Source organism: Cricetulus griseus, chromosome 3, assembly GCF_003668045.3.
Source record: "Cricetulus griseus strain 17A/GY chromosome 3, alternate assembly CriGri-PICRH-1.0, whole genome shotgun sequence".
NCBI classification, from domain to species: domain Eukaryota; kingdom Metazoa; phylum Chordata; class Mammalia; order Rodentia; family Cricetidae; genus Cricetulus; species Cricetulus griseus.
This window is the reverse complement of record NC_048596.1, coordinates 95309223-95331462: the sequence shown is the minus strand read 5'-3', so window position 1 is coordinate 95331462 and position 22240 is coordinate 95309223. Positions and strand designations below refer to the sequence as shown.

At 45.2% G+C, this 22240-nt stretch overlaps 3 protein-coding genes across 3 annotated transcripts; all 3 read right to left on the bottom strand.

Annotated features, from left to right (window-relative positions):
- Positions 1-3111: 3111 nt before the first annotated feature.
- Ubqlnl (ubiquilin like) lies at positions 3112-4985 on the bottom strand. The gene has a single exon (XM_027408039.2). It carries the CDS (start codon positions 4983-4985, stop codon positions 3168-3170), a length of 1818 nt encoding a protein of 605 aa, XP_027263840.1. The 3' UTR covers positions 3112-3167.
- Positions 4986-10238: 5253 nt separating this feature from the next.
- Positions 10239-18489, bottom strand: LOC100765008 (olfactomedin-4). The gene is made up of 6 exons (XM_035442317.1): positions 18418-18489; positions 16290-16442; positions 14898-15122; positions 14546-14711; positions 14041-14200; positions 10239-11716 (listed from the first exon to the last, which is right to left on the bottom strand). The coding sequence occupies exons 1-6, from the start codon at positions 18487-18489 to the stop codon at positions 10984-10986; spliced, it is 1509 nt and encodes a 502-aa protein (XP_035298208.1). The 3' UTR covers positions 10239-10983.
- Positions 18490-21232: 2743 nt separating this feature from the next.
- On the bottom strand, positions 21233-22240 carry LOC100764715 (olfactory receptor 52D1). Its single transcript, XM_027407523.1, has one exon. It carries the CDS (start codon positions 22238-22240, stop codon positions 21233-21235), a length of 1008 nt encoding a protein of 335 aa, XP_027263324.1.

The following is a 22240-nucleotide window of genomic DNA, read 5'->3' as shown; positions in this document are numbered from 1 at the left end:
GCAAGGCCCATTCATGCAGCCTGCTGGAATACTAACCAAACTTGTTGGCTTGAGCTCTTGTGTAGATAACAAATTTTAGCTGCAGTGAGTTCATTAATGCAATGTCCATTTTGTTTCAGAAGACAGCATTTCACAGAACTCCTCCTCATCCCCTGGCTCTTACATTCTCTTCAACGTTCTTCTATGATGTTCCCTGAGCCTTGGAAGGGTTGATATGTAGAGTCTATCTGTGGCTAAGAACTGGGGTTGACTCCTGGATTTCACAAAAAGAGAAGAGAATACCAGCTGTGAATAGTGATGGGGAATAGGAATCTGATTTGATGGTGTTTAAGAACAAATGAGTCAGAGAGCAAGTAGATCAAATAAGAGTAGAACAAATGAGAGAAAGGAGTTGTGATGGATAAAGGCTTTTTACTGCCCCCATGCTTTGCTTTCTGAAGGCCACCCTGTGATAGTTTTATTTTGATGAAAACATTCCAACGAGGAGGAGGAAACTGGTGCAAGAGTGGCAAAAGCAATCACAAGCCTGAGTGCCAAATAGACAGAGTGAGCAAGGGCTGAAATGGATGGCTTGACTTGTGAATGTGGACGACTTATTCTTCAAACCAGAAGGGGGGCTGAATGTGTAAGATGAGGTGTTAACTTGTCATTTGGCAGCAAAGGCTCATGAATGTCTCTTTGGATCTTGCTTCTCTTTTGGCTAAAATAGGTAAAATTGCCTTTAACGTTTAAGACTTAAAAAAAAGATGATATATTGAAATTTTCCATAAAGTAGGAAAAGTATGACATACTCATCACAAAGAATAAGAAATGCCAGGTCGGGGCAGTGTTCAATGGTTGAGAGCACTGGCTGCTCCTTCAGAGGTTCTGAGTTCAATTCCCATCACCCACATGGTGGCTCACAACCATCTATAGTGGAATCTGATGCCCTCTTCTGGCATAAAGTCACACATGCAGATAGGGGACTCAGATAAATAAATAAATAAATAGATAGATAGATAAATAAATAGATAAATAAATAAGCAATGACCAGGTCTGTTAATCTGATACAATCAATAACATCCATATCCCCTTGGAAATTTGTTAGAAAAGAAGTAGGAACTCCAGTCTAGATATACTGAATCAAAATCCTTGGAATGTAGTTAGAAAACCGTGTTTTAAAACACTGCCCTAAGGTCATTTTGATGTGAATCCTAGTGAGAATTGTTGCCCATGATATGTGGTTAGGATGAACGAATAGGTTAACTTAAGCTTTGTGTAATGTATGTAAATAAGACCAGCAAACATGGCTGTGTGTTTCCTTTGCCTGCACCTATTGGGCAGAGCTGGGTATAACTATGATGAATATACTAGAGAATTGTTTCATTGAAGGATCCAAAAGTCATCTTAAAACTAGAGAATCTGGGTCAAGAAGCATCCAGAAGGTGCAAGAATGGCACCCACTTCTGAAAACATCAATAATAAAAGCAGCAGCTACTGTGTTGGAGAAACAAGATTTCAGTGGACAACTTCCATTACAGAAAACAGCTAAGGGAATCCTTGAAAGAAGGTTGTGTGGATGCGGGTTTCATTCTGGCCTAAGTTATGTGTTCCTAATCATAAGATGGAGATGTTTGGGAAAATGGTGACATTTTTTAAGACAATGAGTGTAAAGTGTCAGATCAGTTCAGTATTTCAAAACATAGTGGGATGAAAAACAGGAAGATGATATTACACTCAGCATGGTTGGTATGTAACTGTCATTCAAGCACTTGGGGGGGGGGCAGAGGCCAGAGGATCACAAGCTCTAGGCTAGCCTAGGCTACATAGAAAGGCTCATTTCCATCTATATCTATCTACATCTATTTAAACTACCCATCATCTACTTATCTATCTTGGGCTGTTTATATAAAGTGAGAAAAATAGGATATAGCTATAATTTATTTCTTGAATATGTTTTTGATAGGTTGTAGTGATGAAGTAGGGTCTGGAAAGAGACTTACTAGAAATATTAGAACTTTGTGGCCCTGCCCCCTTTACACTTGCTGATAATAATAAATTGGATACAAGAGTGTCTGTTACAAAACAAAACAACAAAAAAGAAGACTCTTTGTTTTGTCTATTTAGTCAATGCCTGAAACCATGTCAACTTATTACATTATAACAAGAGTGTATTGCTTAATAACTGAACCATAATTGGTTGTGTATCCTGTCAGGCAGGGATACTTTCATCAAGACAGGAGAAGGTGGGGCTTGATGAAGTGCACATCATGCAAGAGCAGTGTCCCATGGAGGGCTGGGTGGGGATGATGGGAATCTGCTCTGAAAGTAGCAGTAGCTGTACCTCTAATAGATAATGGAAGGCAAGTCACAGTATAGGTCTTGTTATCATGGAAGTAATAATCAGTAAGAGGCCCCAATTATAAACACCAACATGCCATTCATATGTGAATTCTACCTACCTGTATCTATGAGGATCTATCATTCCTGTTCTTTCAAGTTAAACTCAGTTTTAAAAAACATGACTAAATATCAATCTTTATGACTAAATATCTGAGCCTATGTGATGTTCCCTTTATTTCACAAGTCTCTTCCACTGCATTTGGTCTATTCTGTACCACTAGGTATTTGTGTATTATCTACCTGTATATACACATCCTAGGTTACATGTATTTGCTCTCTGACACTTGATCATTATATAAACAACTGTGATTATCTACCAAAACAAGCATAGAATGTATGTTTGTGTTTCTGAAGGTAAAATAAAGATATCAATCACGTTTTGTTGACTTCCTACTCGGCAGGGGGCAAGGGGTGGGGGGGACGGGGAGGGTGGGCAAGCTAAAACATGGCTGGCAATGTTCACAAGTAATCCCAGCACTCAGATAGCAGAGGCAGAAGAATTATCACAGGTTGAAGGCCAACTTGGTCTATGAAGAAAGACTTGTCTCAGAAACAAAAACAACAAAATAAGGCAAGCCTCAGATGAAGGCAAGTAGGTGTAGCCATTTTATTAACAGATCTTCCAGCCATGACCAGTGATCTAGTATTCAGTTGAGCAAGAATTGATCGGTTTTTCCTGTTCCAGGACTTCTCCCAGTTGGAAGTATCAGGAAAGGTAGGAAAGGCAGATAAGGTGGTCAAATGGGTCAAAATGGAGGTAGAAAGCAGATGGGGAGATGTGATGGCTAGGATCCCTGAGATCTCTTGAGCCTGTGAATAGCAGCATTTGTGTCACCATCAGTAGCAATGAGAGCTTGCAGATTGGCATTATAATTCACAAATCCCATGGCCTGGAGATGCTCCATCTGTTTGCTGAAATGAACCTCGGGGGCTTGTGGGCAATGGGAAGGATCTCCTGATGGGGGCTGTACTCTCTGCAGGACTGTTCCAGATTTGGGGCAGCATTCAGGCCACTGAGGTTCAGCCATGTCTGGCTCATTCAAGGCCCAGGGCACTGTATCAGTGTAGTTAGAGTTGGAAAGAGGAAACCAACCTAGACTCCATAGGTAAGGTTCAATGCATGGCAAAAGAATAGGAGCCTCTGTAGCCAATAGCTGCAGACCATGCTCAATTTGTAATATTGCTTGGGATGTTTTGGGGTTGGCTAGGGCTAAAAGCAAGTCAGAAAGTTGTGATGACTGCAAGGATGTGGGCGATTGCTGCCTCCACTGCTCATTCTGTTGGGGCATATTCATGAGCAGCAGCATCTGGGCTGCCACGTGTGGGTAGTTCCTCAGCAATTGGATCATTCCTCCTGTGATCTGAGAGGTCTGCTCATCTGGCTGCTGGAGATCTTCCTCTAACCACTGGTGGGAGCTACCTAGAGGGGGGGTAGTACCCTTATCTTCCTGAAGCTCCTGGGTGACTGCTGTGCTGGATAAGACTGGAACCCCAGCTGGCTGCTCAACAGCACAGACATGGCTTTCACCCTCGATGGTAACTGTGACTGGATTTTCCCTGGAAGCATGGTTAGTATTGTTTAGAGTAGCATTTGTTGGGGTGATTGATGATAATCCACAAGAATTGGCATAAATGACTTGGGCATTAGGGGCTTGGTCCCATTGTTCCTCAGATGGCGGTACAGAAAGGGGAGGAGTCTGGACTTGTTCTAGTACTTGTCCAGCCAGAAGGGCTGTAAAAGAGTTGCCCTCTAAAAAATCTTGCATGCCATTGAGCATTTGGTCATTGAAATCATAGCTCTGTCCCAGGACATTGTTCCCATTTGGAATTGTCTCTAAGCCCAGGTATGGCTGTGGGTTTGGTGGATGCTCAAAGTTCTGTGCTGGCTGATTTAGCTGCATTATCTCTTGGATAATGGCAAGGTGTCTGGCCAGCTCCAAAGTCTGACATAGGATCTCAGAATTGTCAAGGATATGGGAGACCTCTGGGTTCTGTTGTATCAGTTCTTGTATATCTGGGTGTTCTGATATCAGCTGGCGCATGCAATCCATATTGGACAACATTCTCTGAACACAAAGATTCTCCAACATCTGTGCAATATGCTCTGGACTATCCACTTCTGGGTTTTGAGTGGGTGCCTCAGACTCTGTGAGGAGGGATGATTCCACTTTGGTTTGACCCATGCCTGCAGATTGGCACATCCTACTGTTGTTTCCCTTGGTGCTTCTGTCTTGATGGCAGGGATTTTTGGTTAACAGGTTCCGGAAAGAATGAGCCAGGGATCTGGAGCCATGCTTGGACTTGATGACCACATGGATGGTATGGCCATCTGTGATGCCCCTGTGGCTCAATATGTCATGGTCTTTGAGAAGGCGGCCCATGAAAACCAGTACCAATTGGTCCATTTGGCATTTGAAGCGAGCAGACAGTTTCTCCTTGAATTGCCTCACTGAGTTATCACCAGCTACTGTAAAGTTGTTCTGGTGGCCTGGTGTCTTCACAATCACTCGAATAACACTTGGACAGATATTCCCATCTGCAGGCATACCTGCAGGACATCTGCTCTGGGGCATCCTAGGTGTTCGAGAGATAATATGCGGCATAGACCTTAGTGGGTAGGCAGATGGAGAGCAGGCAGAAGCAGGGGCAGAAAAGTGAGGGCAGGCAAATGGTCCTGCTGGCCTTCGTTGCAGGTATTTTGTTCTGAGGTCATAGGTTAGTTTTTCTCGATGTCCCCAAAAAGGATGAATGGGCTAAATCCAGTATTATTCGATGTTGTGCCCTCACCCCAATACTCCAGATGTGGCCCAGCTGAGGCCTGGCGTGGCTACTGACTCATACTTGGCACAGAGTAGATTAAGTGGTGAGGACCCTTCACAGCTGCCCCACCCCCAAGAGCATGACCTGTTCAGAAAAGAAATATTGTGATGTCAACTTAAGCCTCACAATATGTCATGATGAAGAGGGATGAATAAATTTGGAAGTGTAGGGATGTCTCTCTCCATAATAAAACAAACTAGGACAATTTTCAAAACTGGAAATAAAATTTCCTGCTAAGTAGTAGTAGTAGTAACTAAACAGAATGGAATATGTTTTTTATAGAGCTGTGTGTAGGTCCCTCTTTGAAATGATTAGGTTTATTGTATAAAGTGTTGGATCTGCTGAAACCAAAAATAAATCAATAAAACTCACTCCAAAGAGTAAGAATGGAGTTGGCATCACAGGAAGGTCTTATTAATTTTGCTGATGATCTGGACAAAGTGAATGTTAAAAAGGGAAATGGAAATTAGAAGTGATGAGACATGCCTTTAATCCCAGCACTCAGAAAGCAGAGGTAGGTGGATGTCTATGGTGAGCCTGGTCTACTTAGTGAGTTCCAGTCCAGCCAGGGCTACATAGTAAGACCTTGTTTCAAAAATTAAATTAATTAAATAAAAATATTTTTTAACTTTTTATTGATTCTTTGTAGATTTCAGATCATTTGTCCTGATCCTAGTCATCTCCCTGTCCCCTGGCTTCTGCCCTCTACCTTTGCAAACCCCCTCAAAAAAATTTTTTTTAAGCAAAAACAAAAAAAAAAGTTTTCTTCAAACTCAGCATGGAAGCTGTAGTGTGGCTCATTGAGTCTTACAGTATATCCTTTAGTCCATACATCTTTACTTGTAAGTGTTCATTCCAAAGAGTCATTGATCTGGTTCAAGGCCTCTAGCTTCTACTACACATTTGATAGTGGGCCTTCACTGGGCCCCCCTTGGATATCCTATTGTTGCCTTGTGTCATGGATATCATGTATCTTTGGATCTGCAGGTCCAGCCCCTTCACACACTGCAGCAGTTCTTAGATGGGCTGGGTGTTGGGGTGGGCTAACTCATAGTACTGGTTCTGGGCCTGGGTGGTAGCTGGGTTGCCTAGCCTGCCAGCTTTCCCTCACTGTCACCACTCCAGTGAGCTCTCCAGCACTGCCCTGGATCAACTCACCCAATGTAGCAGACAGCAAGGAACAGAGGAACAGGGCCAGTTCTCCTGATCTCATACCCACAGGTCTGTCTCACCCACACTCATATCACCAGGGCCAGCTCTACTGTTTTGCCTAGGCTAGGTGCAAGGCCTTCTCTCCAGATAGCCGTACTTGGTGGGGCCAGCTCCTCCCTTCTCATGCCCCCTAGGCCAGCTTTCCTGCTATCAAGAGGTAGCAAGAGTTGGGGGGGGTCATATTTCCCTTACCCTTGCCATTCCACTGCATTTGAGAGAGAGGGCAGGGAAAGCTCACCTGCTCTCACACCTATAGGCCCAGCTCACCCAAGCCCCTGCCAATAGAGTCAGCTCACATGTGCTGCCATACCCACTGTCCCACGTACTGAAGCTGCTGAGGAGCAGGGCTAGCTCTCCCATTCTTGGCTGCTCACGGGCACCCATGCCAGCAGGGACAACTCAATCTGTGTTGCACTGCATAGATACAGGGCCCACTCTCTTGAGTGCTGCAGTTGGTAAGGAGCAGGGTCAACTCCGTGCAGCCCTATCCTCTCTGTTTTTAGCAGTAGTGGGAGCCAAGGACATCAACACAGACTATGGAAGGAACGCAGGCCCAGAAGATACCATGGCCGTGGATGGCAGCACAGGCTACTCAGATCAGCATGGGCCTGGCAGAGGCTCAACCCTCAGACACTAACAAGGCCCTAGGTGGTGGCCCAGGCCCCTGATGTCTGCATGGCCCTTAGGGACACTGTGGGTCATCAATATAGACCCCAACTGTGGGTGGAACATGGATGGAGACATGGTCCTTGACAGCAGCCCAGGCCTGAATGTCACCATGGACTGGCTGTCAGTGCATAAAGGAAAATGAGGCCTCATGACTCAAGCAGTCAAAGACACCCATGGAGCAGCCAGGGTCATCACAGTCTGGCTTACCTGAAGATATCCACAGGCCTGTCTGCTGCCTTGTCATCCCAGGTGAGTAGGTGCCATTATGATAAGCAACTATACGGTGGAGAAATGGGAGAGAGCAGCAGAATGGTTAGTGTGCTGTGGTAAGACACAGTTATGAAGAAACAAAGGCAGCAGGGAATGGGCTGATGTTGGCAGCCTAATTGCCACGCAGAGCCAGGGTGATGTTTGGGCCTGAGCTGCTGCCTAGGGCTATGTCTGGGTTCCACTACAGCAGCCTGGGTCTGTGTTTATGTCTACAACCCATGTTGCCACCAACGCCATGAAGAGCCCAGGGTCTAGAGAGCTACCAACTGTGGCCAGTTTGGTATCCAAAGGCTATGACACCATGTGTGTGGGCCACGTTGATCTGAGTGGCCTGTGCTGCCACCAGGGAAAATAATGGCATCCAGACCCAATCTGCACTAGGGGCCATGTCTGAGTCCATGGTCCTGTAGCAGCCAGCATCTGTGTTGATGTTCATGGTTTCAGTAACCACTGAAAGCCATGTGGATGACTGGGGTCAGACACCTGAGTCCATGTTGGTTTTCAAGGGCCATATTGACACCAGGGCCATGCTAATCTGGATGGCCTATGAGCCATGGTGACATCCGGGTCTGGGCTGTAGTATAGGGCCATGTCTGGGTCCATGGCCCTACTACAGCCAGGGTCAGGGTTGGTATCTGTGACCCCTGATAACACCAAAGGTCACACAAATACTCAGGTCAGATGGAGATCTGAGGACCATGCAGCCAGGGCCATACAGATATGAGTGGCTTGCACTGCCACAGGTGCCATGGTAACATCCAGGCCCAGGCTGCTGCTAAGGACCATGTTTGGGTCCATAGTCCTAGCAAAGCAGGGTCTGGGTTGATGTCTGTGGCCTGAGGTGCCACCAAAGGCCACACAGATGCCAGGGTTCTAGGCTGCACCCTGTGGCAATGTTGTTGTCCAAGGGTCTTACCACCACAAGGGTCATGCCAATCTGAGTGGCTTGCACTGTTACCTGGGGCCATGCTGTCATGCAGGCCAGAACTGCTGCCAAGCACCATAACTGGGTCCATTTTCCTGCTGAAGCTGGAGTCTGTGGTGATGTCCAGGGCCTGTGTTACCACAGGGTGTTAGAGGAACCATGCATGTTGAAATTCAAGGGCTATGTTGAGCCAATCTGGCCCCTCACTGGTCCTGGGATAGCTGGTCCTGCCCTTCACTGAACACTGCAGCAAAGAACTTGCTTTCCCCCATGGGAGAGCTACCCCGGCCCCACCACACTCAGGAGAGCAGGCCAGGCTCCACCCCTCACCATGGGAGTGGGAGAGCTGGCCTCAATGGCAAGGGCCTAAGAGAGCTGTCTCCTCCTATCTCCTGACAAGGGTGGTCACAGTGGCCTGGACTGACCAGCTCAGCTACCACCCGCATCCACATCCTGGGCCTGGGGTTGGCCTGTCCGAATATCTACCCCATCTATGACCTGCTGGAGTGCATGAAGGGACTAGTCCTGAGGAACCAAACTTCAGGATCTCCATGACTTGGGGCAATAGCAGGATATTCAAGAGGAATGGTGATGGTGTAACAGAGGCCTTGAACCAGACCAATCACTCATTGCAATGAACATTTTGAGGATGGGACTTATTAGACAAAATGGTATACTGAGTGACACACTGCAACTCCTGATACCAGTAGGATGAATGAAGAGGTTCTGGAAAGAAAAACAGAGGAGCAAGGTGGGGTTTTGTTTGTTGTTGTTTTTTCTGTTTTTAATTAATATGGGGACTTCTTGGAGCGGGGGACATGCTGCAGGGTGAAGGGCAGATATGGAAGGTCTGGCAGGTGAACAGGATTGGAGTGCATGATGTGAAATTCCCAAAGAATCAATGAAGAATTCTGTTTGAAAGGAAGGAAGGAAGGAAGGAAGGAAGGAAGGAAGGAAGGAAGGAAGGAAGGAAGGAAGGAAGGACAATGAAACAAAAATGAAGATCTTATGTGAAAAGGAAACCACATTTTCCTCTGAGGTCTAGACTGTGGGATTCTAGACTTAAGTGAAAATGTGCCCATGTAGTAGATAAAGTTTTTTGTCTTCTCTGGGAATTAGGGGTAGGACTGGTCAAGGAGGTTTTCTATAAGGAAACCCCAAAGTAGAAGTAAACAGGCTGCTATTTACAGCACACTTTTTTTTAAAGCTATGTGTGCTGGCACACTTTTGTTTGTTTTTGTTTTGTTTTGTTTTGTTTTAGTTTTTCAAGACAGGGTTTCTCTGTGGCTTTGGAGGCTATCCTGGAGCTAGCTCTTGAAGACTAGTCTCCAACTCACAGAGATCTACCTGCCACTGCCTCCCAAGTGCTAGGATTAAAGAGGCATGCGCCACCAACGCCGGCTTATAGCACACTTTTTATTCACATAATTTCCAAGTCTTGGTCTCTCTATATGCCATCATAACAGGCTTTTTGAGTGGTTGATTTCATTTCTGCTCAGTCTTAAGTGAAAACACCAAAGAGGACCAGTATCTCTAGACCAAGTGTTAAGTGAAACTGGTTAGCACTGCATTTCCTAAGGGGAACAGGTTGTGACAAGTGAAATGGCAAGATTCTCAGCACCCAATTTCTTGGAGCTAGTATTTGCTTGCTTTTTTTAGGAAGCTCATGAATTATTAGTGGACATGTTAAGATGTCTGAAACAAATTTTAAATGTAGAATTATGGTTTATACAAAGTACACAAGTTCTAAGATTCATGCTGGTGAATATACACACAAAGAGAGTGCATGCATCCTCTATGGTTAGGACAACTTGGGAATCTGTGTTTATACAGCTGCCTAGAGAGAGAGCATCATTGTGTGGACACATGAAGGAAAACACAGAAAGTGTGAACCCACATGCTCCCGGTGCATTGAAGAGAGGAAAGAAAGAACAAGCACATGCTAGGAAACTTCCTGCAATCACACCAAGTCTTTATTGAGAATGTCTCAATCCACAGTCCAAATCCTTATCCCATGCTACTTATCCTGACTAATTCAGTGCTAACTCTCTAGAGCAGGGTCAGATCTAAGTGCCTCTTTCAGTTGTACTCAAAATTGAGATTGGTTGAGGACAGTGAAGAACTTATCTTCAGACCAAGGTTCTATCTCCCTTCTCTGCAGAATCCTTAAGGAGTGTGGAGATATGAAGGGGACTTCTATTCCCCACTCTCAATACCAGCTTCCATAGATCTTCTACACTGGAATCAGATGTACTCAACTTGACCCTGAGAATGAAAGGTCACATAATCCTAGAATTCTAGGAACTATTCTGGTAAATTCTAAAGCATGATACCCAAACATCAGGGAAAAAAAGGCAACATTTCTCTAGCTATTTTTTTGTTATTTTTTATGCTAAGATTGAATGATGTGTTTTCTTCCCACCCACTATGCTAAGCATTGAATGTAGGGCCTGGTGCATACTAAACACATAATTCAGCACTAAGCCACCCTTCCAAACCGTCTCTAGCTAATATTGCCTTTTGCTTCTTAATCAAATCCTTGTAGGCCATTATTAGCTCCTTAATTAATGGGTTAATTGAGATATTAATTACATATAGAACTAAATATAATCACCGTACCCCAATCATTTTGATAGATGACTATTAAAGGAGTTGTCCTTCTAGAGGTGAGAAAGACAACATACATTTACGAGTACCCTGATCAGTCATGGAGTCTCCTGGCCTGGAGGGCTTGTAGGCTTGATGGGTTTGGATAGAGCTGAAGTCCCAGAAGGTTTTTTAATGGGAGAGTTTGGCAGCTTTTCCTGTAGTGTCAGGAAGGTGAGATCATAATTTATTAAGAATCCATCATTGTAAACATAGAGCTTGTGGTCCCAAGGGCAGTAATTGATGCCATGCAGTGTTTCCAGCATCTTGTCCAAGCGGATGCTGAGGCGGTATTCCAGACTAGTGGTTGTGTCATAAGCATAAAAGATCTCCTCTTGACGAGTGCTTAGTGAGCGCAAAGCATAGAGCACCCCACAGGCCATGAAGGCCCCTGAAAGAGCAGGCTTATACTGGCTGGTATACCAGGTTTGCTCAACTTCTAGGGTGCTGTCATTGAGACGGCTTATTACCAGGTTACCCTTGCTCTCCTCTGTGGCATAGAGCACCCACAGCCCCTTCTCATCACCAGCAAAATCTAAGGTAGTCCATGGCACAGCAGCATACGAGAAGCGGTTGTTGTAGGTGGCACCAGGCAATGAACGTCGCAGCACTAGGGTATTGGAAGAAAGGTCCACCTTGGCCATGTCTCTTGTGCCATAGTAGTTAAAGTACATGAAGTTCTTGTACACAGTATTGCCACTGCCATCACCATAGCCCATCTTCCACTGCTCATAGTGCTTCAGCAGCACCAGGTCATCATAGGATTTGTGCAACCTGTAGTAGTCAAAGTACCTAGGCCAAGCCCCCACACATTAGAACCATTAGGTAACAGCAGTAACCAGAGTAGTAAAGAACTATGAAAATGATCAGACTCTCATGCCCAAATGGTATATCTATAACACAACCCCTACAATCAAGCCCAGGGAACACAGCAGAAGTGGGGGTGGAAAGAGTAAGTGTAACAGCCAAAGGACAAGGAGTACTGCTGTGTCTTCTGGACATGATAGGAATGTTTCACCTGTGAACTCAAAATAATAAGCTTCAAGTGGAGCTCTTTAATGGCTGGTTCCACCCACTTTATTCCTACCTTCTATGACCTACTGCTCAGTTAGGTCCACACACAATGACTTTAACCAGAGTGCATTGCACCTAACTTCCTAGCCAGACTGGCCTAATGAAGGGCTCACACATCTGTTCATTGATTCATATAGCCATTGATTTAACTAGTAATACTTGTCAGCACCTATTGTAGTAACTCATACATTTCCATGTTATCTCATGATGACATATATCTGATTATCCTCATGTTATTGGTGGTTAAGAGTGGTTCATTCACCTTCATCCATTGACTGATGAAGGCAGGATCAGAGACCCACCTAAACATTAGGCCAAGCTCACAGAGTCCTGCTGTGGAGAGGAAAGATAGATTGTAGGAGCCAAGGTGGTCAGGAATATTGAAAGGAAACCCACAAAAACAGCTACCTGGATCATGGGGACTCACAGAGTCTGAACCAACAACCAGGGAGCCTGCATGGGAACAACCTAGGTCCTCTACATATATGTGTAGGGAGACACTGTAGCCCCGTCTCAATCAAGCAAATCCCATCTTCAATCAAGCAAATCCCATCTAACATGGACTGGGGATAACCCATTAGAGACTTTCCCTGTACTAACATTTTTTTTCCCACGGGACCCCACAGGGCTACCATTGCCCCATTTCAGCAGGAAGTAACTTAGAAGATGCTACACCCCCGCTCCCCATTATTGTTTATTAGGGTAGTGTAAGCCTATTTAAGAATAACTTTGTTATTGTTTTGAGTTAGGATTGGAAAGAGGTGTTCAAGTTAGACATCCTTTCCACATGACTTTAGGGCTTAGCCGGAATAGACATAGTTAGGATATGCAATAGCAGATTATTGTATCTTCTTGTATTTCACCTTTATGATTGTTAATTTTGGATGTTTTTACACTATTAAGTTTTAATCCTCTTTTAGACTAAAAGGGGAATTGTAGGGAGACACTGTAGCCCCGTCTCCTAGTAGCCCATAAAGGTGTGCATGGCCACGCCCATGAGGGTATGGTCAGGGGAAGTCAAAGATGGCACAGGGACAATTCTTAAGGGACTGTGCGCATGTGGATAGCCCTTCTCTCTGGCCACGCTAGCTTGCGACCTCTGGGCACACTCTGGCTTGTGTTTTGGGCTGGTGTGTATCTGAATAAAGAAATCTTAGCTTTACGGACTACGGATCATCTTTGAGAGCACACAGCATGGAATAATCAACATATATGTGACAGTTATGTAGGTGGCTCTATTTGTAGGACTCCTGCCAATGGGAGCAGGACTGTCCCTGGTGCTTTGGCTGACCCTTGGGAACCTAGTCCTCATGCTGGACTGCCTTGCCCATGCTTGTTCTTACAGCAGCTTGATATGCCATTCTTTGCTAATGCCCATGGGAGGACTGCCCCTTTATGAGCAAATATGGAGGAGGGATGGATTGAGAGCAGGTAGAGGGGAAAGGGGGAAGAGAGGAGAGTGAGAAGGCTGAAATCTAGGTGTGAAATAATTTTTAAAAAAACAGAGTGGTTCATCCATCTGAAGACATTTTGCATAATGGCAATATTAAAAATCATCCTCAGTACAGCTTTACTATAGGTCCCAAGGTTGACCAGGATCATTAACAGAAAATTGGGACTCTTGGGGGCTGGAGAGATGGCTCAGCAGTTAAGAGCACTGGCTGTTCTTCCAGAGGTCCTGAGCTCAATTCCCAGCAACCACATGGTGGCTCACAACCATCTTGAATAAATAAATAAATAAATAAATAAAATTTAAAAAAAGAAAATTGGGACTCTGAAGATAAGTTATAGGAGAGATTGCCTTTGAGATGGGATAAGACTTTAGTTCATGATAAAGTTAAAAATTTCAGAGTAGTATGGGCCATACATATCCCATAGGAAGTACTGGGTGGTAATCTGCCAGGTCTAGACTACACTGGCTGGTCCAGCAGCAAATATAAAACAAAGAATCAGTGCTAGGGCTGCTAAGAAACCTGTTGGGGCCAGGTTAAAGTACATATGGAATGGACCCAGGCACAGAAAATTTGTTATCTAGGACTCACCTGCCATCAGCACGCAGAGGAGATACCCAGTAAAGGGAAGAAGATGGATTGGGTGCTGAGTCTCGACCCCAGGCACCTGCCTTGTATTGTAAACCCCTCCAATTGAGCTTCAGCACAAGGGGCCTGCCTACTTTCTGTAGGCCTCCATGAGTGCAGGAACCTACAAGGGAGAGGAGGCAAGATATGAGCAAAATACAAAATATATAACTCATAGAAAGCAGAGGGTAGAGTACAATTAGCATGTGTGTGCTTGAGAGCATGCTCATGCAAGTGTATGCACAATCATATAAATAGACTGATTTTGCATGAATGCATGCACAATGGCTGCATCTGTGGGTATGTCCATGAGAAGATACCAATCTTAGTGTGATCAGGAAACTGAAGACTTATTCCTTATCAAGATATTTACTGGGCTCCATTAGTCCCTCCGTCTGCTATAACAGTCATGCATTTGGCACAGTCAATGAAGAAACAAGACCTTGGGTAATTCAGTCTGTGCACTCACCAGGAGCCGGGGGTGGACCAGGGTATCTGGAAGACTGTTCCTGTTCCTTCTCCCTCTCACACTCACTTAGTCGGCCCTCAAGAATGTCCACCTCCTCTTGGAGAGTATGGAAGCTATGGTAGTCAGAGTCAGCCAGAAGCTTCAGGGCCAGACTGGCATTAGTGACCTGAAGAAATGAGATCCCAGGAATGTGGATCACAGGTTGTCCTCAAGCTCAACTCATACCATCATTTTTCTAAGTTAGGAGTCTTCTCCAGAAAGAAGAGGCTTGGGAAAGTATCAGATACAATACCTAAACAGGTAAGACAGGAGGCTGTGAGAGTAAGGGGGGCTTTTTAATCTGTCTACACACCTGGTTCTGGAGTTGGTGGATGAGCTCCATGGCCCCACTGACACCTGTCTTGGCCTGAAGCTGAGCTGCCAACTCCTGTGCTCCATCCAGCTTGAGGCGTAGCAGGTTGAAGGCTGGGTTGTCAGAGTGGGATGCAGTGACACCAGGATTCCTAGCCTCCAGCATGTGACTCAGTTCTAGAGTCTGGCTGTCTTGATCCTCAGTGGTATGTGTATACTCCTTGGCCTAGGCACAAGAGGATAGGTATATAGTTCCTCTAAATGTCAAGGAGCCTGACTCTTCTCTTCCATTCACATCCACCTTATGTCTATCACTTCATTTAACAGTAATATTATCCAGCCAGGTGGTGGTGGTGCATGCCTTTAATCCCAGCACTTGGGAGGCAGAGGCTGGAGGATCTCTGTGAATTCAACACCAGCCTGAACTACAAGAGCTAGTTCCAGGACAGCCTCCAAAGCCACAGAGAAACCCTGCCTCAAAAAAACAACAAAAAAAAAAACAAAAAAAAAAACAAAAAAAACAGTAGCATTATTCCCCAACTCTTACCTGAGGACATTCAGATCCTTGTTTTTCTGAAGACAAAAAAACAAATCCACCTATACTATTCATAGAATCCTTTAGAGCCACCCCTTAAGACTAGTTAGATGAGTAGAAGTATAAACAATACCAGCTTCTAGTCTGGCCATATATCATTAAGCTTCCCTGGGAGTTCAGCAAGTAATATTCACTAAACCATTAGCCACATTGGGCTGAAAATGTATTTCTGCTCACTTGCCCTAATTATAGGCTCAGTGCCAAGCTTTCCAGATCAACCCTTCCATGTGGCACTTCTATTTCAGTTCATTAACACAAATCTGTTCTCTGCTCCTCCCCATGGACATCCTGATTTCAACCCTCTGATTAGACTATATATCTGTCTGTTTTTCCCATGGCTTGTTTTCCAATAGATCTACAACCACGATTTTGTCATTAATGTAAGAAGTTCCTGTAAACATCTATAAGCCATGCTTAACTGTTACTACCATTGGAGACCTTAAGAATAGTATTGAGGTGCTGGAGAGATGGCTCAGAGGTTAAGAGCACCAACTGCTCTTCCAGAGATCCTGAGTTCAATTCCCAGGAACCACATGGTGGCTCACAACAATCCGCTATGAGATCTGGTGCCCTCTTCTGGTGTGCAGATATACATGGAAGCAGAATGTTGTATACATAATAAATAAAATAAAATCTTTTTAAAAAAAAAGAATAGTATTGAATTTCCCTTTGATCCTAAGGACTGATCTCAAAGACAGGGAATCATTGCGTGGACTTGTTCCTAAACCGAAGCCAGTAAAGGATGTGCTTACAAACCTACTGTCCCAAGTCCAGCACAAAGCTCCAGCACTCACTCACCCTGGACAGCTGTTGTTCATACTTGCCAATGAGATCCTGTAATGTACTCTGTAGCTGTTCCAGCTGCTGCAGGAAGATAGAGCTGTTGGGCAGGTGGACCACACACTGGAAAGTGCCACTCTCATCCATGGAGTTTAATGTGCCTCTCACCAGCTGCAAAAGCAGGGATATAGGCACAGTGAGGGCAATGAAGCACACTGGATAACCATATGCTGTTTGCAAAAGTGAGGCAAGAAAAGAGACCAGCCCTGTTCTGGGGTGAGGAACACTTTGCATGTGGATTTACTGGCTGCCTAGGGGTCTCTCTGTTGGGAGTTTGAGTTATTTTTAATTTGCCAGAATTGAAGCTTCAGTCCCTTCTAGCTTCTATTATTTGACCACTCTCACCCTGTATCATGTACTGGATGCATATAGCTACACTCCACAACAGTAGAGTGCCAAGACTTCCCTCACCTGTGGGAGAAGGCAAGGCTTTCTGGCCTTCAGAAAAGCACTGAGGCAGGCTGAAGGAACTTCAGTCCTCAACAAAGACCTCACTCTTGAAATCTGGAAGACCTCTACAACCTCAGGCTCTCCTGAAGAGAGCAGGTAGAGAGAGTTCCTAATCATCAAAGGAAGCAGTAGGAGGAATCCACATCTGGATCCAGATCTAACACTCACAAGAACATAGTGTGAGGTGAGTGGTGATCCATAATTGCAGTTGAAAAATCACAAGGGTCTGAGTTTAAAAGAATCTTACAAAATCACATGATTAATAACTGACAAGACTGAGAGCTTCTCCAAAGTTTGTCATTTATTCCAGACCATGTGCTCTTACATCAAAGGCAGCTACACAGCTCTAAACTATGAGGGGGTGGGTCAACATAAGCCAAGAAGGTGAGGGCAGGGGGGAGCTCCCTTGCCTCGGTGAACCAGAGCCAAGAGTATGGCAGCTCTAAGGCTAAGAGACACATAGGTTGAATTCTTCTTACCCTTGCATAACAGGACTTGCTCACATCCAGTTCAAATCCACTGATTCCAGAGCTACATTTTTTTTATCGGCATTGCATATGTAATCTCTCTGTTTTCCAATACCTTCACATGGATAGTGATAGAAATTCTGGCATTTTCCCTATTGTTTTACTTTAAGGTAGGTAGGTAGGAAGCCAGGTGGTGATGGCGCACACCTTTAGTCTCAGCACTTGGGAGGCAGAAGCAGGTGAATCTCTGTGAGTTTGAGACCAGCTTGTTCCACAAGAGGTAGTTCCAGGACAGCCTCCAAAGCCACAGAGAAACACTGTCTCGGAAAAAAAAAAAAAAAAAAGATAGGTAGGTAGGTAGGGAGATAGATAGATAGATAGATAGATAGATAGATAGATACATACATACATACATACATACATACATACATACATACATACATATGATAAGATAGATATGATAAAATAGATATAAGATAGATAAGATTGACAGGTAGAGCACTGCCTGCTTAGTGCCTGCCTGCTTAGAGTCACTTAGATGTGTTATTATAATTCATTACCTCTTCCTGCATTTTGTTTTGAAGCTGAATAAGCTAGCACTAGATTGAAAACTACCGACTAAATTTTAGAGTATGCCCCTGGTACCAGCTGGAGTTTGTATATGGTACCTGTGCTTCTCTGAGAAGCTCTATCCTCCCTCATATCTTTTTGAGCTCTGATACCCATAGTTTACCCTGGCTATGTCTTCAGCCTGAAACTTACTCTTAGTGGTGTTTATATTCAGTCAGAAACTAAAATAAAGCCACTTAGTCTAAAATGCCCTGGGCTGACCATCCTTGTCACCAGCATCTTTATCACAGGGAGAGTATGCACTGTGTTGGTAGAAAGCAAGGGCTTGTAACAGCAGAACGTACAGCCCAGAGTGTCTCTTTCTCTTCTTTCTCCCTTCTTTCCTCCCTTTTTCCCCCCTCTCTCATCCTATTCCCATACTACCCAAGGGGCAGTCTGCAAATTGGTGTTCCATCTTTCATGTCTCCTCCTCCAGTATTCTCAATCTTCACTCTTGCCAGAGACCTAGGAATTCTTGAACAAAATGAGCATGGAAAAAGAGGCCAGCCCAAAACATGGAGCTATCTCTCTTCCATGATACCTTCACCCTTTGCCTGTACCTGAGGCTGTCCTGGAAGCACCAGGAACAGCAGCAGTAGAAAGGAGGCCAGAAGAGCTGGGTCAGACTGCATCTTGGTCCGACTGTAGGTATGGGCTAAGTCCCTAGGCTCCCCTGAGCTTTTATCTCCATTGCAAATGAACAGTATCACTAGGAGGAGACAAAGATTTCAACATCAAAAGAGCTAAGATGAGTGCCTCAGCTTGAAGGGTGGGAAAGGGGGTCATAAAAACTGGCAACTTCAAACATGGGTGGGAGTGGGTTTCCTCTATGAAAACAGGCTGTCCTCATCCATCCCAAACAGAGATCTGTCCCTGCCCTGCCAGGCCCTCCTATACAAATAGATTAAAGCAAACCTGAGACAACCAGAGGGGCCTTGGGATGGGTCTCTTTCAAAGGGGATTATGGTCTTTTCCTCAATTTTCAGAGGAGGAAGGCTCTAGAAGGAAATGCAACCTAACCTGTTCAATCTAAGGCCAGAAGCCATTTACTCAACCACTTAATCATGTCTCTTGGATGGGGGCCAAAGTGTGCCCCTGGGGGGATTGCTTAAACAACACTGTACTATTTTGCCCTGTTACAAACCTTCCTTCATCCTTAGCAAGCTGCCTCCTCCACTGTCCTGGGTACTCCAAACATTTCCACTCTACTTCACCTCCAAATGCTCTCCTAATCTACCTAGTCCAAATGTTCACAGCCTCTGCCTTCTGTGCTCTAAGAAGCCTCCATACCACTGGCAACAGGAGGCTATCAAGCTTCAAAATAGTCCTATAAAGAAGGAAAAGTTTGGGGCTGGAGAGATGGCTCAGAGGTTAAGAGCACCAACTGCTCCTTCAAAGGTTCTGAGTTCAATTCCCAGCAACCACATGGTGGCTTACAACCATCTGTAATGAGATCTGGTGCCCTCTTCTGTTGTGCAGATATATATAGAAGCAGAATGTTGTATAATAAATAAGTAAATAATTTAAAAAAAAAATGGAAGAGTTTGGTTCCTAAGCCCTGGATAAGAAATCACAGCTCAGGGCTCTCTCACTTTTGACTATCCTAAATCTCTCTCTCCTCAGTCGTCTTACTTGAGTACTTCTCATGCAATGTGGAATCCTCCATTTAGTCATGTGCCTGGGAGATGCTACATTTCCTAGGAAGGTTTCCATGAAGGGCTTATCATTCTGTTTTATTGAGAAGGTTGCTATCTATAACTACTAGCTATGTCTACTATTGCTTCCCTATATGTGGTGCCCCTAAATCCAAATACTGTGGCCACTTAGCACCAAGGCCCTCTGACTACCCACCCATCCTTTGAGAGTCTACTTATGCTGGACACCTGGTTTGAAAAAGGCATGTGAAGTCTCCATTTCCTATTCTAGAAAGCCTTCAAGAGCTGAGGGAATTACTGTTGAAGTAAAATTACCATAAACACGGGATAGGGATGGTGTGGGTTAATTATTACATTACAATACGGGAAAATCTTCTCAGTAAGGTTCTATTTTATCTTGGTTCACAGATTCTTACTGTCTGGCTCCTACTCAAAACCGAGATTCATTCTCCATCAAATTCCATATCCTAACCTTTTTATCCAGGAAGCAAAGGATGAGAAGACAACCTCTGGTTATCTTTGGAGTTCATTCTAAAATCAAAAGTGCACATGACATGAAAATGTCTGGAATCAGGGTCTAAGTGGGTGTCACTAGAAGAACAGATGGAAAGAAAATTGAGTAGGAGAATAGCCAGGGCAAGAATGACAGCATGAGCTGTAGACATTTTCCCATATTTTAGCAACTATATCTAGAAAATGGCACAGGGCTAAAAAAGCACAACTCTCTCAGAATCTGATACAAAATAGGAAGCCTCCTGCAGAAGCAGCCCCAGTACAGCCTCGCCAGCTCTCCAGAGCTCAAGGTATTAACCACCCAGATCAGAAACCAAATTTCCAAAGCTCTGCTCCTTTATCCACACTGTACTATTTCTCTAGCTCCTCCTGTCTTCAACCCTTCAGTAGACATGGAGTTCTTTCTTAGTACCAGATACAGAAAGATCCCTCTGGAGGCTCAGGCCCCTAGGATCACGGCCCAGGACCTCCGTGACTCCAATCACCAGGCAGAGGCGGAAAACTGATGCAAACAGCACGAGGCTTATTGCAGTTGTTTAACGAGCTAACCCCATGTTAGCTCTGGCCTTTCATCCACCCACCATGGTGAATTGCTGGGGAAAGGTGCCGAGAAGCCACAGGATAGAGATCTTGTAGGGTTCAGGATTGGTGTGCCTCCAGGCTTGCAGGACTTGCCCTGTGTTGATTGATCAATTGGTTGTTATGGCCCATAGGCCCTCCCAGATATGCTCTGCACATCATTGCTGTGCACTTGTCCATAAAGCACACCCAGAGCTGTGAAGCATAGCACTACCAGCTAACTTATAATTGGTTCCTTGCCACTAGGCAGGCATCTAACCTCCTAGTGACCAAGGCAAGGTCAGGCAAGCACTGTTAGGCTGTTACGGCTGCTGAAATGGGGAGCTGGTCCCTTCAATACCTTACAAAGGTCCCACACAGAGCCACATTAGACCAATCTGACTCTTCAAGGACTAATAGTCTTGTAGATGTGCCCTAGGCCTCCTCGTGAGTCACCAGAGGACCCAAACTCTTCTATATTTTTGTAACTTGTCATTAGAAGTCAGAACAGAGCTGTAAGGAGTAGACTGTGCAGGTGGAGCTGGGTAGGGAGAGGTCAGTTTGGAGTGCTCTGCCTGCCTACATGTTCGGAATAGGTAGTGTAGTCATAGCACCGTGACCTGATGGCAGATGATGTCAACACTTGGGTTCACACAGATAAAGTGTGTGGTATGGTTTGACTGTCGGCACCCACCTTTCTCATTCTTCGAAGCAAGTGCCTAAGCCTCTGAGTGATCTGCTTTGTGCGAACTCCATAGACCACAGGATTAAGTGCTGGAGGAACTACCACATAGAGATTAGCCAATAAAATATGGATGTGCCTGGGAACTGTGTGGTGGCCGAAACGGTGAGCCAGGAAGGAAAAGAGAGCAGGTGTGTAGAAGAGAACAATGACACCAGCATGGGCCCCACATGTACCCAAGGTCTTGTGGCGGGCACCAGGGGATGGCAAGCGACAGACAGCACGGAGTATGAGGGCATAAGAAGCACCTATGAGCCCTAGATCCAGGGCTGGAGAGAGCAATGTGGTAGCCAATCCATACCAGATGTTGGGACGTGTGTCACCACATGCTAGACGAGCCACACCCATGTGCTCGCAGTATGTGTGAGGCAAGACCCGATGCCCACAGTAAGGAAGTCTCTGCAGAAGGATCACAGGGGGTGCCATGACACAGGCACCACGAGTCACAGCTGCTACAGCCACTGTACCCACCACGCGCTGGCTCAGCAAAGCCCCATAACGTAGAGGCTGGCAGATGGCCACATAGCGGTCCACTGCCATGGCCAGCAGCACTGAGGATTCAGCAATGAAAGCCACATGAGCAACAAAGAGCTGAGCTAAACAGCCCCCGAAGGAGATTTGGTCTGACAAGCCCCAGAGCACAGCTAGAGCTTTAGGTACTGTGGATGTGGCCAAAATCAAGTCAGCAGCCGCCAGAAGCCCCAGAAGCTGGTACATGGGAGCCTGAAGGGTTTTGTCAACTGCCACCAGTCCCAGGAGGAGTGTATTCCCTACCAAAGATGCTAGGTACAGCAGGCACACAGGCACAGAAAGCCAGGCATGCAGGCCCTCCAGTCCTGGCACACCCAGCAGGACAAAGGGCCCAGGCCCAGAAAGTGTCTGACTGAGGTTGAGCAGTGCAGGGTCCAGCTCCAT

Excerpts from the sequence above, each read along its gene's own strand:
- LOC100764715 (XM_027407523.1), bottom strand. The coding sequence starts at position 22,240 with ATGGAGCTGGACCCTGCACTGCTCAACCTCAGTCAGACACTTTCTGGG.
- LOC100765008 (XM_035442317.1), bottom strand. The coding sequence starts at position 18,489 with ATGCAGTCTGACCCAGCTCTTCTGGCCTCCTTTCTACTGCTGCTGTTC. Across the intron at positions 15,123-16,289 it reads ATGAACAACAGCTGTCCAGG|GCCAAGGAGTATACACATAC; the intron begins GTGAGTGAGTGC and ends TCTTGTGCCTAG. Across the intron at positions 14,712-14,897 it reads TCCACCAACTCCAGAACCAG|GTCACTAATGCCAGTCTGGC; the intron begins GTGTGTAGACAG and ends TCATTTCTTCAG.
- Ubqlnl (XM_027408039.2), bottom strand. The coding sequence starts at position 4,985 with ATGCCGCATATTATCTCTCGAACACCTAGGATGCCCCAGAGCAGATGT.